At 36.3% G+C, this 16,633-nt stretch overlaps 1 protein-coding gene across 3 annotated transcripts in view; it reads right to left on the bottom strand.

Moving 5' to 3' along the window:
- plcl5 (phospholipase C like 5) overlaps positions 1-16,633 on the bottom strand; it is a 114,590-nt gene that overhangs the window by 7,228 nt on the left and 90,729 nt on the right. For 2 of the 3 annotated variants that reach the window (XM_051714637.1, XM_051714635.1), the window contains 3 exons: positions 12,284-12,487; positions 9,725-9,800; positions 2,677-2,786 (listed from right to left, as the gene is read on the bottom strand). In XM_051714637.1, the coding sequence (XP_051570597.1) occupies positions 2,677-2,786; positions 9,725-9,800; positions 12,284-12,487 (390 nt within the window). Of the gene's footprint in view, positions 1-2,676; positions 2,787-2,831; positions 6,445-9,724; positions 9,801-12,283; positions 12,488-16,633 lie in introns of those variants that run through there. The other variant, XM_051714636.1, reaches the window with a different exon arrangement.

Genomic DNA, 16,633 nt, shown 5'->3' on the forward strand with positions numbered 1-16,633 from the left:
TATAACACATCTCCAAAGAGAGAGATAGGGAGCAAGAATAAGACTGCAGAGTGAGAAAAAAAAAGTAAATGATAGAGATTTCTTGGTTTTTATTTTATTGTATACTGTATATTGTACACTATTACTTTATTACTGGCACCATTTTTTTCTATGTGTATGTACTGATGCTTTGACAATATTGTATGTAAAAAAATCAAGCCAATAAAGTACTTTGACATTTTAAAAACTGAATAGATTTGAGCAGTGAAAAATACGTTTTCACTAAATGGAGATGTCTTGTGTGTCAGCAAGTTGCCAAGACTACAAATAAAGATGTCTGACAATGTTGTCAGCAATCTGCACAAATTAATTACCACAGTGTTGGTGGGAAGAATGGGGAGGGCTGAAAGGCCCTTGGGCATCATAGCTGATTAATTCTCTCCCACAATATGTGCTATATGGTTGATGTCTGCTGTTACTGAAAGACCACCAGATGCTGGATCCTCAAATATGATAAAAGAGCCCAGACAGCAAGGTCCCAATATTGATGGTGACACATGTATATATGTAACCAGATTTGTACATTTTCTGAAGAAATGTGGGTGGTGCGTGCCCATACAAAACTCGCCACCAATATGCTAAGATGTTGTGGGTGGTTGCCGGGGCATTGCTTTGTGGTTGCTAAGGTGTTTTAAGTGTTTTTTAGTGTGTTGCTATATGGTGTTCTGGGTATTTGCTAGGAGATTGCTAGATTGCGTTTGGTGATTACTACATAGGTGGCTGCTTAAAGACCCCAAGTTCCTATGATTTTATGGTCCCTAGACCAAAAAACAGGCTCCTATGCGCAGGTCTCTCTTTCAGTGTATGCCTACAGAACGTTCTTTGGCTGTTTTATTGTCCACCAGGTTTAAATCTTAAGTCTGATTGCTTAGAAAAGTAATGGCATTTCTCAATTTTGTTTTAAGAAATGATTTATCATTCATGTCTGTAGCATAAATGGTGCAAGTTATGTGGCCAAGTTTAATGTTCAAATCCCTAACCCTAATTTTGAGCAATACAAATAGGTTTATTCTCACAAAATACTGATTTAATTCAGATCACTCTCAATACTTTACAAGAGTTAACAATTTTGTTTCTTTTCCTTTGAAAAAGTCTAATATCACTGTGAAAAGTATAATCAAGACATATTTTAGCATTTTTCCACAATAAAAAAAAAAAGATCTGATCAAGATTATCATTACTGCAACACATAAAACCCTGGCCAAAAATCTGAGAAGCTGATTATTTTAAAAAATAGTTAAAATTGATTTGAACCTACTATACATGTTAATATTTAGAAGAGATCCTAAAAATATGAATCATTACTCACGAAATTTGTTTAAAAAAAAACAATTTATGTCATTACCAAAACACACCAACCATATTTGCACCTCTATGTACTGTATATACATATTGTATATAATTTTGACCACTAAATAAAATTATTCTTAAGAGATATATATATATATATATATATATATATATATATATATATATATATATATATATATTCTTAAGAATAATTTATTTAGTGGTCAAAATTGATAATTAAATCCATTGTCTTTTAAAGTTAGCATCAGTTGCAGTAATAAGAATTATGTCGGAAGAGGTCATATAGACACAACTACACTTTTAGTGAAAAAAGGTGACAAGTATTCAGCAACCCATGTTTGAACTTCTCTTGCAGATGCATCATGGCAGAATAAGTCATTATTTAAAAAAAATAAAAATAAAATTTTTTTTCAGTCTTTTATCCAAAGGGTGATGTTTGGAACGTAAAATAAATTCTTGTTATTTGCAATTGGACCTTGGGTACAATATACATACATTTTAAAATAATTTGTTATTGATTTTTTTAATTTTTTTTAATTTTTTTATTATTTAGTTTATGCTACATTTTATGGACCTAATTTTGAATCTGGACGTGTTGCCGTAATGAGAAATTTACCAGAAAATTATTTAATTATTTAATTCTTATCAAGCCTTACTAACAATGGAACCATGAACATTACTGCACTATAGACATTCGTCTTTCATTTTTGTCTTTCATAACTATACATACATTTTAAAAACAATTCAATTGATGATTATTTTTTATTAAAATAAACGTATTGCTTCAGGATTTACGGTTACGAATCATTTAAGTAATTTCTACCATCATAAAGAACACTATGATATTAGGATAAGCTACTTAATTCTGGCCTCCACTGGCATGAAATCGTATTGTTTGCGCTATCTGCCAGGAAATGTTCTAAGTGGCAACAGTGAATTCAAACCTGTTAGCGACCCTTTGTAATGAATGTCCATTACACAAAAGTGTTTTATCTTGTGCAAAATGAGATAAAAGACAAAAAAATCTGTGAGACTATCGTCAGTATTTTTTTTTTTTCTATTCGAGTAAAACTGATTCAGCAATGTTATTTACCAATATTTCTGTACCTTCCCATAAGAGAAGGGAATATCCCAGTATCCAGTGGTGCTTCAGGAGTTGTGTAGAGTGCACTCAAGCTAATACATTTTCAGAGTAGAAGTTCACATCTGCAAATTCCTAACCCATGAGTCTTGTGAGATCCTGTGCAGAATGAAGCTGGCCTTTCAGTGCCATCATTCTGAATTTCATGGCCTATCCAGTTCTGGGTAGATGACTGACATACAAACCTTCAGCACAGTGATGTTCCAAGCGTAACTCTCCATAGCCTTCTGTAGCTTCCTCCCTTTCAGTCCTTCCCTCGCCCCGATCCGATGCAGATCCTCGTGAAAGTCCAACCCTAAGGGAATAGTTTCAGCTCAGTTAAAGCCAAAATTTGTCAGCAATTCCAGCAATCAACATTCCGTTATGCAACTAACCAGCGTAACGTGAACCTCAAGAATTTGCTTTTTATTTGTAAAAGATATGGGCAATGATATCACAGAAGAAAATAAGAGCATTGTTATTGGTAGAGGCTGCTCTTTTTCTGACAAGCTGCCACAGGGCAACCAAATCACAGCCGTGACTCACTCCATATCATTCCCAGTAGGGAGGAGAATAAAAAAACTGAGCACATGGATGTATGGATGGACAGACAGATGGATGGTGTCACTAAGTGAGCCAATCTAACAGCTGGTAATAAAAAAGTTGTTTTACGTTTTTTACGTCAAAAATCTGTAATAAAACTATTTAAAAGTGCTACAAACGATCAACTGTTCAGTGCAATAGCAGTCATTCCCTTACAAAACGTACAGTGGCAGTACAAGGATAATATCAGATGGTAATACCATGGTACTTCCATTTTAAATGTTAAAAACAAAATGGTATTTCCATGAAACATGTCCCAAAAAATCATGGCATTGCCATGGTACCATAGCCCAAAATCTTTGGTACCTTTTTGTTAGTGATTTGTGGCACAAATATCCAAACAAAGAAATGTAATGTGTAATCTGAACTTCTGACCCAAAACTGAAAATTCTGTCATCATTTACTCACCCATGTGAGTACTGTAACGTCTGACGAGAAACAAGATGTAAGGCAGAATGTTAGCCCCAGTCACCATTCACTTTCATTGCATCTTTTTTCCATACAATAGAAGTGAATGGTGACTGAGGCTAACATTCTGCCTAACATCTTTTATATTCCACAGAAGAAAGCCATACAGGTTTGGAATAACATACAGTGAATAAATGATTTTCATTTTTGGTCAAATTATTACGTAAATATTCAAAGGTTCAAAGAAGTGACTGCAAAGTGGTATTATAATTACACCCATACATCTTCTGACCTGCTTTCTCACTTCGTTTCTTCAGTCCACTGCCTGGTTAAAAACATCCAGATGAACAAATGCGCAGACATGAACATACACTTGTGACACAGACATGCTTCATATCAATGCAACACAAGGTACAGTATGTACTTCAGCTGAAGTGGACAGAGCATGTGTGTAAGAGAACTGTTGGTGTGAATTATGTTTGAGAACACTTCAATTCTGCAAGTTCAGATGTTGCCTCTCTGGGCGCTAAGCCTGGAGGAGTCAAAATGCTCCCTAACACCTGCTCATTGTCCACCTCGCACAGTTGGCATTCACTCCAAGCACAGGTCCTCTCATCTCCACAGCCAAAGCTAAATTTATGCAAACACACTGCTACTGCAAGGCTTGCTAGTCATAAACACTCTTTTTATGTCAAACTGGTTGTAGTTACTCAGCATTCATATGATTTTGTACAGGCCCTGAGGCTACAAGTGCACATCTGCAAAAGAGGACAGCTGTACTCACTCCAAGTTCATTTGCTTACTATGTCAGTTTTCTAACAACATCGTTATCCAAATTTGTTTATTTGAATCTACTTGTGTTCAAAGGCATGCAGTGAGGAAGCGCTTGTGAAATGAATGAGGAAAGGAGAGGACAAAATGGAAAACAAGATTAGGACTGGGGTTGTCACAATACCAGCATTTCAGTAGTCAATACCAGGGTCATAAATGGACAGGGGTTCAGGGTAAAAATGCCAATGAAATTGACAAAAATGCTCCCAAAATTCAAAATGTGGAGGCAAAAAATGCCTTTGTAATGAATTCTTCTGTTTTGTGCAACCGAGTCTCATAGAATGAACATACTTTGATTATATTTTTGCTAACTGAGTTTGACATGCCTCGTTCTACTTTTCGTCACAGTTTCCTGTTGAAATCAACACTAGAGGGGCTACAACAACTGTTCATTTTATTCACTATCACACAAAACATGACTTCAGTGGCTGATTATTACTTTATAAACACTTATTTTTCACACTCACACACTGCTATGTTATGATATCTGCTTGCTTTTGCTCTAACGCATCATTTGAAAAACAAAACATTTTAATGCTTGTATTACAGACCCACCAACATTTACACACTTATTCCAATGTGAGTAGCTTCCATTGTAATTCACCTGTCCAAGTTGACACGTGAGGCAAAAGTGTCACAGAAGAAAATGTGCTTTTCATATTGCATTTCTTAGGACACTATCAGTTAGGTTTAGGTGTTGGTTTAGGGTGAGGATGTCTGTTTTGTTCACTTCTCATTTGCCTTTAGAACAATATTAGTTAGGTTTAGATTTAAGTTTTTTGGTTATGGAGGTACGTTATACTCATTAAAACCTCTGTCTAAAATTCACCTTTGAAACCTCGTCTGATTACGACACCATTTCACTCGCTTTTGGGGCCCCCACTGGAAATCTCACTAGTAAACTGAAATGAAGCACATCATTTTGTTTTGCAAAAATGTCGACACAGTAACTTAATTTTCAAGAGCTCACGCTTGTTTTATTTGTGTCTGTATGATATATTATTCTAGGCTTATTTAAAAAATAAATTATCAAACAAAATTCTAGTTGAACACGAGTTGATGCTGATTTAATTTTAAAGGTAACAACTTTAAAAAATGGCCTTGAAAATAAAATCCAGGGGCAAATATTGACGTTAGTAAAAAGTATATTTTTGATCCTGGTCCATACCAAAAACCAGTGAATTTTTACAATTCTCTATAACAATTTTGATGTCACAGAAAAAAACTCTGTGAACATACTTCTTTAATAAATAATAATAATAATAATAATAATTTTTAATTAAAACTATGGTATGTAGCCTTCAAGTATGTCCTGACAAACTGTACATACAGTATCTAGATAAAATTAGTCACTGTTTTTTAACTTTAGGCCTATATTTGCGTTCATGTTCGATTGTAGAGAGCTTATTAAAGCTAATAAAGGTATTCAATCAAGAGAAGCAAGTGGTTTTCTCTTTTTCTTGACAATATTGTTGTTTGATAAACAGTAACAACATAATAGACAGCGGCAGTTCAGTTACGCTTAAAATCTAGGATACATTTACACTGCAAGGTGTAATAATCCCATATTTTGACACAAAACCTGTTTACATTCACCAAAAGCATTACCGAATGTGTTAATGTGGATATCTAATCAGGACATGAATTGTGACCAAGATGTGCATTTGCTGCATGCACATACACATGTGAGAGTTCAAAAGCAGCGAGACAGCGCTCGGGTACTGAATTGAGTCAGTCCTCGGTATTGCGATACTATAAAAAGACTGGAATCGTTACTTTTTATTTTATTTCAGTATCGACTCGGTAACAAACTATTGCTACTTTTGACATCCCTAACAAGGACAAAAGAGAAATAAGGTTGCAAATAACAAAAGATTTGCTGGGCAAGGCATCATTTGTATTGCTCTGAGCCATTGTTTAATGAGAAGGCTGGTACATTTTTCTGTGTTTCTGTGCCTTTGAAGTTTGATACAGATGAGAGTGTTTAATGACAGATAAAGTCACTCAGTTACACTTAATGTGGTTGCTATGGCAATGGCAGTGATATATGATGATCCTCTCAGAATAGGCTGCCTCCTGATTGGATGATTGGATGTGACATGTTGTTGTGTGGGGTGGAATCTGAGGTGTCACTGTGAAGGCACACAAAAAAAGAGGAATAAAGAAAAGGATTAAGAGAAGAAATGAGATAAAGGATTGAGGTAACAGGACAAAGTATTGAATTAAGTGACTGCGACAAATAGAAAATAAGATTGTTAGTTACAGGCAGTATTGAATAGCCTTCTCAATGAGTAGATGATACGAGTCCTTGCAATGGTTTAACTGGCATGTCAAGTAGATTATCACGAATATAATTGAATGCATTCTGCTTTATTTATATTCATGCATGTGTGTTTGAATCCACATAGCTGGGTATTCATATCTATTTCCATAAATATAAGTCTAAGAGGCCCAAAACATACTTTACACAAGTACATGACCATCCATCCAAGTGTGTTTCTGGCCTTGCCCAACCATGAAATTTAAGAATCATGTTCATGTGAGCTGGAATGGTCAGTTCTAAGTGCTCTACCCCTCTCTGCCTAGTCTTGCCTTCTCTCCATCATAATTACTTAACTCACTTTTAATTAGCAGAGTCTGACTGAAGTGTTTATTAGAATGGAGAGGTTCTGGACAACGCTATCAGCACCTCAACTGCGCTCTCTCTCTCTCTTGCTCAAACAGCTGCCCCCTCCCCTCACTCTGCTAATTAAGGTTCAGATCGGCAGCTGTGACACTCAGCTGGACAAGTCCAAATCTGCATGAGTGAATGGGTGAGAGAATGTGAAAGACTGTGAGGGTTGTAGAAATGTGTTTACTTTCGAGTCAAAACCAGTAAGAGCAGAGAAGGTCATTGGCAAAGGCATGATTCAACCTCTCCACTAGCGTAAGATAGATAAAGGACATAGGATGAGAGAGAGAGAGAGCAGGCGAGGAGACAGTGCTATCATGACAACCTTATTTAATTGACCGATAGTCATTCGCTCCCTATAGCAAATTGCTCCATTAACAATCAGTGTGTTTATATGCACACCAATATGATGATAACTACCACAAATCTGTTTATTTAAAAAAAATCTGAAAATGCAAGAAAACAGTGTTTCCATGAGACTTGAAATCATCGGATCATTCTCTTCTTTTGATGTCAAAACATATACAGGTATGTGAACAACACTTGAGCACATTGAATCAGTTGTTAAGAATGCCAGTAAAGGTATTTACATGCAACACGAAATCTGGGAAATGGGCAAATATCTGCATGTTTATTAGTTTATGCTTAAACACTTTATGACCATACCCCACTAAAGGAAAGCTGTTTAAGGTGTTTACATGACCACACAAATTACCAGCTTATAAAGCATGATCAGTGTAAGACTTTGCATGTAAAAACATTCACTGAGACGTGATCAAACAGGGGTTAAGGGAACATTAATCCAGGGTTCCCAATCCCATTTTTTTCTTTCTTTCTTCCTTTTTTCAGTCTCTCTTTTCTCTTTTTCTTTCTGTCTTTTCCTTTTCTCTCTCTTTTTTCAGTCTCTCTTTTCACTTTCTTTTTTTCCTTTTTTCTCTTTCTTTTTCTGTCTCTATATTTTGTCTCTCAGTCTATTTCTTTTCCTTTTTCTCTCTTTTTTCTGTCTCTTTTTTCAGTCTCACTTTTTTCTTTTTGTTTTTTTTCCTTTTTTCTCTTTTTCTGTCTCTTTCTATTTTGTCTCTTTCAGTCTCTTTCTTTTCCTTTTTTCATTCTCTTTCTTTTTTCTGTCTGTCTTTCTCTCCAGTATCTCTTTCTTCTTTGTCTCTATTTTTACTTTCTTTCTTTTTCTTTTTTCTCTTTCTTTTTCTCTCTATTTTATCTCTCAGTCTTTCTTTCTTTTCTTTCTTTCCCTTTTTTCAGTCTCTTTTCTTTTCCTTTTTTCTCTTTCTATTTTGTCTCTTTCAGTCTCTTTTCCCTTTCATTCTTCTCCTTTTTTCTCTTCTTTTTCTGTCTTTCTCTTTTGTCTCAGTTTCTTTTTTCTTTCTTTTCCATCTCTTTTTTCAGTCTCTCTTTCTTCCTTTTTCTCTCTTTTTTCAGTCTCTCTTTTCTTGCATTTCCTTTTTTCTCTCTTTTTTCATCTGTCTGTCTGTCTGTATGTCTGTCTTTCTTTCCAGTATCTCTTTCTTCTTTCAGTCTCTTTCTTTTTTCAGTCTCTCTTCTCTTTCTTTCATTCTTTTCAATTTTCTCTCTTTTTTCTGTCTTTCTTTTCTCCTCTTTCTTTCTTTTCCTTTTTCTCTCTTTTTCAGTCTTTCTTTTTAGTCTCTTTCAGTCTCTTTCTTTCCTTTTTTCAGTCTCTCTTTTCTCTTTCTTTTCCTTTTTCTCTCTTTTTTCTGTCTCCCTTTCTTTTTCAGTCTATTTCTTTTTTTTTCTGTCTCTCTTTCTTTCCAGTATCTCCTTTTTTTAGTCTCTCTTCTCTTTTTTCTTTCTTTACATTTTTTCTTTTTTCTGTCTCTCTTTTTTAAGTCTCTTTTCTCTTCTTTCCTTCTTTCTTTTCCTCTATCTTTTTTCTGTCTCCCTTTTTTCAATCTCTCTTTTCTCTTTTCCTTTTTTCTCTCTTTTTCAGTCTCTCTTTTTTCAGTCTCTCTTTGAAACACAGTAAAAAGCTTTAGGGAAAATCCCTAGCATCGCTTCAAAATAATGCACAATTGTGTGTGTTGTAGTGTGGGTTTTGTGTTAGAAGTAGGTAAAAAAAAAAAAACAAAAGAATAAAAAAAAGCCCCCAGGATCATCAAAACTGTCTGCAGAAGGCCAAGTGAATTCCTAAACTTACATACAGGCACAAGCTGACAGAAAAATGTAGCTTTGGGGGAGAACTCTAGAGGAGAATATCTTACTTCAACTAAAGTACTAAAGTAAAGCACTTGATTAGTGAGGGTAGGCTGATTTTTGACTGTGTGAGAGAATGTTTGTGTGCTTCCTTATGCCACATTTCCAAGCACTCCTGTTGCTCAGTGAGTAAACAGACATAATGAAATTACAAAGCCATTAATACTGCCTAATTAATGTGAAGTGAAAAACTGCAGTTGAATTATGAACCAAAGTTGTGGATGTCCTGTTAATATTAATACTAATGTGTTGGTGTTTGGTGAACAAATGTTAAATAGTAGTAATAGTAAAGTAAAACCTGAACACACCTACATTGTGGGGACCATCCAATAGTCCCCACGAGGAAAGTGGCTTAAAATCTTCTAATGTTTTAATGAAAAAGTAAAAATGCTGAAAGGTTTGTGTGAGGGTTAGCTTTAGAGGTAGGGTTAGAAAATATAATTTTCTCAATATAAAAACAATGGAAAATCCCTATCATGATTTAGAAACAGATGGGTGTGTGTGCACAACTATACCTGCTCGCTGTGCTTGTGTGAGTTTAGAGTATACGACGTCGGCTGATTCGATCAGCGTGCGACTCGTCTGGATCATCTATGGGAAACCAACAACAGGAAATAGGATGTCAGGTCTAAACAGGAAGTGAGACTTCCAGATCAGACATGCCCTCTCAAGAGAAGCTCAAACACACAAACACATCCACACACACCAAGCAATAAGCTGTATTGACAGATGAGATTGAGATGTATTTCATAGGCCAGACAAGAATAAATGTGTTTCCTGCAGAAAGCCAGGTCTGGGCTTTGAGCAGGCAAGTCTAGCTCATCACACCAGACTCAATAAATGATTCCTTTACAGGCACTGCTTTGTGCACAGGGGCATTGTCATGCTGGAACAGAAAAGGATCTGACTCACACTTTTGCCACAACGTTGGTCGCACACAATTTTCTAGAATGTCATTGTCAGCAGTAGTATTAAGGTTTTCACACACCAAACCTGTTAATTAGAAAGGAGTGCCCACGTACAGTTGAAGTCAGAAGTTTACATGCACCTTAGCCAAATACATTTAAACTCAGTTTTTCAAAAGTCCTGACATTTAATCGTAGAAAACATTCCCTGTCTTAGGTCAATTAGGATCACTACTTTATTTTAAGAATGTGAAATATCAGAATAATAGTAGATAGAATGATTTATTTCAGCTTTATTTCTTTCATCACATTCCCAGTGGGTCAGAAGTTTACATACACTTTGTTAGTATTTGGTAGCACTGCCTTTAAATTGTTTAACTTGGGTCAAACATTTTAGGTAGCCTTCCACAAGCTTCTCACGATAAGTTGCTGGAATTTTGGCCCATTCCTCCAGACAGAACTGGTGTAACCGAGACAGTTAGGCCTCCTTGCTCGCACATGCTTTTTCAGTTCTGCCCACAAATTTTCTATTGGATTGAGGTCAGGGCTTTGTAATGGCTACTCCAATACCTTAATTGTGTTGTCCTTAAGCCATTTTGCCACAACTTTGGAGGTATGCTTGGGGTCATTGTCCATTTGGAAGACCCATTAGCGACCGGGCTTTAACTTCATGGCTGATGCACGGTCCCATGCGCACTATTGTTTGTACAGATGAACGTGGTACCTTCAGGCATTTGGAAATTGCTCCCAAGGATGAACCAGACTTGTGGAGGTCCACAATTTTTTTTGAGGTCTTGGCTGATTTCTTTTGATTTTCCCATGATGTCAAGCATAGAGGCACTATGGAGGAGTTTGAAGGTAGGCCTTAAAATACATCCACAGGTACACATCCAATTGACTCCAATTGGAATTTTCTGGAATTTTCCAAGCTGCTTAACGGCACAGTTAACTTAGTGTATGTAAACTTCTGACCCACTGGAACTGTGATATAATCAATTAAAAGTGAAAAAAATCTGTCTGTAAACAATTGTTGGAAACATTACTCATGTCATGCACAAAGTAGATGACCAAATCTATAGTTTGCTAATATGAAATCTGTGGAGTGGTTAAAAAATTAGTTTTAATGACTTCAACCTAAGTGTATGTAAACTTCTGACTTCAACTGAACTTCCCTGCTGTCAGTTTAATAAATGCTATGGCACTTGACACATTATAATGTAGTTTAACTATGATGGAAACTCTGAAAATGGAAGTCATTCAATGCTATTCTGTGCTTGGGAAGCTGCTTTGGCTGACCCATACAGTACGTCCCTGCATAAATGATATATGAGGATGTCTACATGTATCAAAATGGAATTGTGCCATGAAGAGGAAACACACAGCATGATTTAATACAGCGGCTTTGCAGGGTATGCCGTGTGTGTGTGTGTGTAATAGAATCAAATCACACTCACATCTTTGAAGCATTTAAAATGTTGTACCACAGTCCTATTACACGGAAGGAACAAGCAAGGTAGAGAATATGTTGCTGCAATCCAGCTGTAGGCAATGACTGAATAAATTAATTCAGTTCCAGCCAAAGGAAATGTATTTTACTTAATGGATGAATTAATATCTAAACAGAATAAATTAAATTATCGCTACTGTATGGCGAGGACTCAATTTAGTATTCAGAGGTGAATTCACTAAATAGTTGCGCCACTTTTGCGTGCAGAACTTCAGCGCAGAAACTTTCTTTCTTCAGTGGAACACAAAAGGTGATATTACGCAGCATGTTAGTCTCAGTCACCATTCACTTTCATTGTGTGGAAAAAAAGATGCAATGAAAGTGAATGGTGACTGAGACTAACATTCTGCCTAACATCTCCATGTGTGTTCCATTAAAGAAAAAATGTCCTGTGCATTTAGAACATTATAAGGCTGAGTAAATGATGACCAAAATAATAATAATAATAATAATAATAATAATTTAATCAACTATCCTTTTAAACCTCTAAAGCAATTTAAACTAACATTTTGAGCTAAACTGTGTACTGTATCACCATTATGTTGTGTTTGTGTTCTCCTGTACTATTTACCTTAGCCTACCATGGTGTAATACTGACATACAAGCGTGCTAGCACATTGTGTTATATACTCTTTGCACCACACTGCAGAATTTCTCTGTACCGTGTCATAAGCAGTGAGCACTTTGCGTAGTAGCTCTGGAATGGGGCCCTGGGCTTCCATGGTGGGGTAGGCCCCGCTCAGATCCACTGTCACCCGCAGCGCCCGCTCGCTGTTTATCATCCAGGAGGACACAGTCAGGATACACTGCTTCATATTAGCTGCTGGAGTCAGCCCGCAGAGCTCCTTGAACGACACCATGGCATTCTATAAAAAGATTGCATGAGGACATTAGTAATCTTTGTGAAAATTCCTGGTCATTTTTAGTTTGATGTAATCAAAGCAGAGCTTGTCTTTTGTGGCTGCAAGTGAGAAATCCTGGGTTAGGTGCAAGCTCCAGGAACTGATTAAAACCCATTTCAGATAGCTGCAATGAGGAAATCAATGGAAAATGTCAAGAAATTGCAGCAATTTTTTCCCAAATATCACTATACATTCCAAAGTCTTGTCAGCTTGGGGTGCCTACAGACCAGAATTTACATTGCGTCACAGAACCCATGTTTTTTTAATGCAACCTGGTCTCATAGAAACACGTTAATATACCTACATTTTTACTAAATTACTTTTACATGGCTTGTTGTACATATTGCAGCAGTTTCCTGGTGAAATAAACACTAAAGGCTCTAACAACAACTTTTATTCTCTTTCACACAAATCTCAAGTTGAAGGGCAGATTATCAGATTATAAACTCTTTTTGCCCTGTTCCTCACACAATGCTATCTTATGACATCAAAACACTTTTACTATAGCGCATGACTTCTAAGGCGATACATTTTAATGTTTTAAATGCTGCACTTGCAATGAGAAGACCTTAGGTTTAAACATCAGCATTTGTGGCATAATGTTAATGTTAATCACAAAAAACTAATTTTGACACGTCCCTTTTTTCTTCAAAAAAAAAAAAAAAAAAAAAAAAAAAAAAAGGAAAAATCTGGGTAACAGTAAGGCAATTACAATAGAAGTGAATATGGCCAATCCGGAGGCTACAAGTTAAAATACTCATTGTTTCAAAAAGTATAGCCACAAGACATAAACTTTGTGTTAACATGATTTTAGAGTGATAAAATCACTTACTAACCTTATGTGTAAAGTTATAGCCAATTTTATAACTTTGTTGCCATGATGACAAAACACAGTAAACCCAAAAACCCCCTGCAAAAACGATGATTTAAACAACTTTATACCTCAAATAATACATGAGTTTTAAAAGAAGAATTAATGCAAGTACTTTTATAAAATTATAAGCTTCAAATTTCTGTCTTTAAACCCTCCAAATATTGGCCCCATTCACTTCCATTGTAAGTGTCTCAAGGTAACCTTATTTTTTATTTTTTTTTCAATGAAATTAGGGATGTCTATTTTTTTTTGGAGGTAATCAACATTATGCCACAAATGCTGCTGATTAGCACCTTGAAGGTGAAGTGTGTAATTTCTGCACTACTAATGGCACCAAACAAAATCACAAAAGTAAAGTATGTTTTCAAACAACCTTTGCCAACACCCCTCAAGGTCATCATGCCCTTTCACACTCTCTGATTCCCTATGAACAAATAGGCCATACTAAATAAAAGGTGATAAATGTTTAACATCATAATAAAAAAGACCACTATAACAAACACACCAGACAGAAAGTGTTGCAGAGGAATCGGCTCGTCCGATAACATCGGCGGATTGAACGGCAGCTGGTGTGCGGGGTATCTAGCAGATGAGGTAGGATAGTTCTTCTGGTAACTACCGGTAGTAAGGGTAACGTTACATATTCCGAACATCTTACGAATTTATCTGAAGCTCGACAGTAGTGAGCTAACTTGTGTGGCAATACCAGAGTGTAGCTTACCAGTCGAGAACTAACACAGCAAGAATCGAAAAATCGAGTTTTGGCGAAGCTAAGTTTTGTCTCCTCTGTAAAACATCTACCACTGACATTCATATTCTCCCGGTTGAACAGTTAACTACAAGTAGCCACGCCCCAAACTCATGCTAAAGGTTTAGATAGAAAGGGAAGGGTGGCGATGAGTGGGCCGCTCAAAATATAAACATCAATGTTTTGATAGTGACTGGGAGGCTCAGTGTTTACACTTTTTGGGGAGGTAAACCCACAAATGCTTTACTCAGTGAACAATAATCTGGTATATTAAAACATATTTTGACACTAAAAAAAGTTACACACTTCACCTTGAACTTGTGTTGAACCTGGAATATTCCTTAAAGGTTTACGATAGGGAGGAAGATTTTGTTGGTTAAAAATTCAATAGAGCATTAACTTTCTCTGCAACGCACCCTGATGTAAGCATCTGTTGACTAATGATAAATTTACAGAGCCGTGTCCAGTTGTACTTTTGGATATTGTTTTATTCACTGGCTCTGTCTACACCCTCAAAGTGCATCTTGCGCAGCCTGTGGTATGCGTCAAACCCTCTGTCAAAGCTTCCTCTAGCATGAGCCATGCACCATTAATTGGCTGTGGGTGCACTGCACCCACTGAAACTCCGCTTTAGGATGTAATGGTAAGATAAATGTTAGATATGTTCAGATTAAGTCCAGTTGACTTCTTGCTAGCTACTGAACTGGATTGTGGACATTTCCAGGGAGCTTTGGCTATTACCACTTAGTGGTATTTTAATGATAACTACCTCTGACTAAGGTGAAGCTCATGTTTACCACACCCAAGGGAATTTAACTTGTCTCATTTTTATGTTCAGTACATGCAAACTGTGCATATTAGGACACTCTCTGTAAAGTTGGAGGCTAGATCAAAGTCAAGATCTAGTTTGTAGCATATAAAAGCATATTCAGCTCTTTGTGTCCCAGAGTGACAGAGAAAGGACAAAGCTTTGCCTTTTAGTATCAGATGCTAAAGTGCTAAATCACTCACTAAAGTGAGAAACTCTCTCATCAACAATGTTGCCTTAGTTCAGGAAATGATTAGAGATGATATCAGATGCATTTGGTGAAAAAAAGTACAGAAGGTCTTTGTGAGAAGATTAAAGCATCCATATGAAAAATCAGCATAATTTCAGTTCCCAAGACATAGTTAAAGAAAAAGTTAATCCAAATAATGAAAACTGTCATCATTTACTTAGAGTCTGTTTGTCACAAAAAGCTATCCTGTAGTTTCAGAAAATTCAAATGGATTACTTTTATGATATTATTATGATACATTTATATTGCTTTTTTGTCATTTTGGAAGTTGACAGTCCTAGTCCACTTTTTATTCAGTGGAAAAGAGTGTCCAGGATAGTCCTTAAAAATTCACCTTTTGTGTTCCACGGGTCTAAAATGACATTAGTGTAGGTTAAGTCAGTGATGACAGAATTTCCATTTTTTGGGTGAATTATTATTAAATATTTCAAACAACTGTGTTTTGCATTATTTGCAGTCTGGTGCAGTGTTTGTGTGTGTTAACAAGAGTATCAAGTAGGCACATGTGTTTTGATTCATGAGTGAGAGGGTGGACAGCTGCCTGTGAGCCTTTGACACCGATCATAACCATGTCATCATAACAATGCTGTTTTTCCACCTTCATCACTCACTTGCACACACACGGCTCTGTCCAGAAACATAAACATCATCACCACCAGGGGCTTCCTGATACACACCACCACACAGTAAACACCATGCCCTGAGTGTTTAAATCTTTCATTTCACACAGTGACGAGTGTGTGTGTTTACACATGCATGTCAGAAATCAGAGAGTGTGAAAAATCCAGACATCAACAGACTTCGCATCAGAGCTGCTTTTAATTATTAACTAGAAAAGGAAGGTTGTGAAGACAAACTTTGAATGTTAGAAGGTTATATACAGCATTTAGTTTATCTGAAGACATACCTCATACCAAACCAGACTTATCTTGTTTTTATATAAAGCCAATTTCAAATACTACATACCAACCCTAACCCAAAAATAGAAACTGTAAAGGTGAACCACCCCCCCACCACACACACACACACACACACATAAAAAAAAAAAAAACGATTTACTTTATGAATCATTTTCCCCAATTGTGGACATCCCCAAATGGAGGTTTCATCAGATTTAGTTGACAATGGTCTCCAAAGTATACATATGTAAAACCACTCACTCACACACATTTATGAAATTATACAATGCCTTTTTGAATGTTTTTCCTTTTTGGGGACGTCCCAGCAAGGTGTTTTCAACAGGATTGCTATTCACTTGGGACATTTTCAGAAATGCAGTCCCCACAATAATACCAAAACACCCCCACACACACCCACTTCCCTGCTATTTGCTCCCTCAGTTGTATGAGCTACATTGTGTAGCAAAATGACACATTTATAATTAAGACTGAAGTGTGTGTGTGTAAGGTATATTAGTGTTTTGTTTAAAT

The sequence above is a fragment of the Myxocyprinus asiaticus genome, chromosome 13, assembly GCF_019703515.2.
Source record: "Myxocyprinus asiaticus isolate MX2 ecotype Aquarium Trade chromosome 13, UBuf_Myxa_2, whole genome shotgun sequence".
NCBI classification, from domain to species: domain Eukaryota; kingdom Metazoa; phylum Chordata; class Actinopteri; order Cypriniformes; family Catostomidae; genus Myxocyprinus; species Myxocyprinus asiaticus.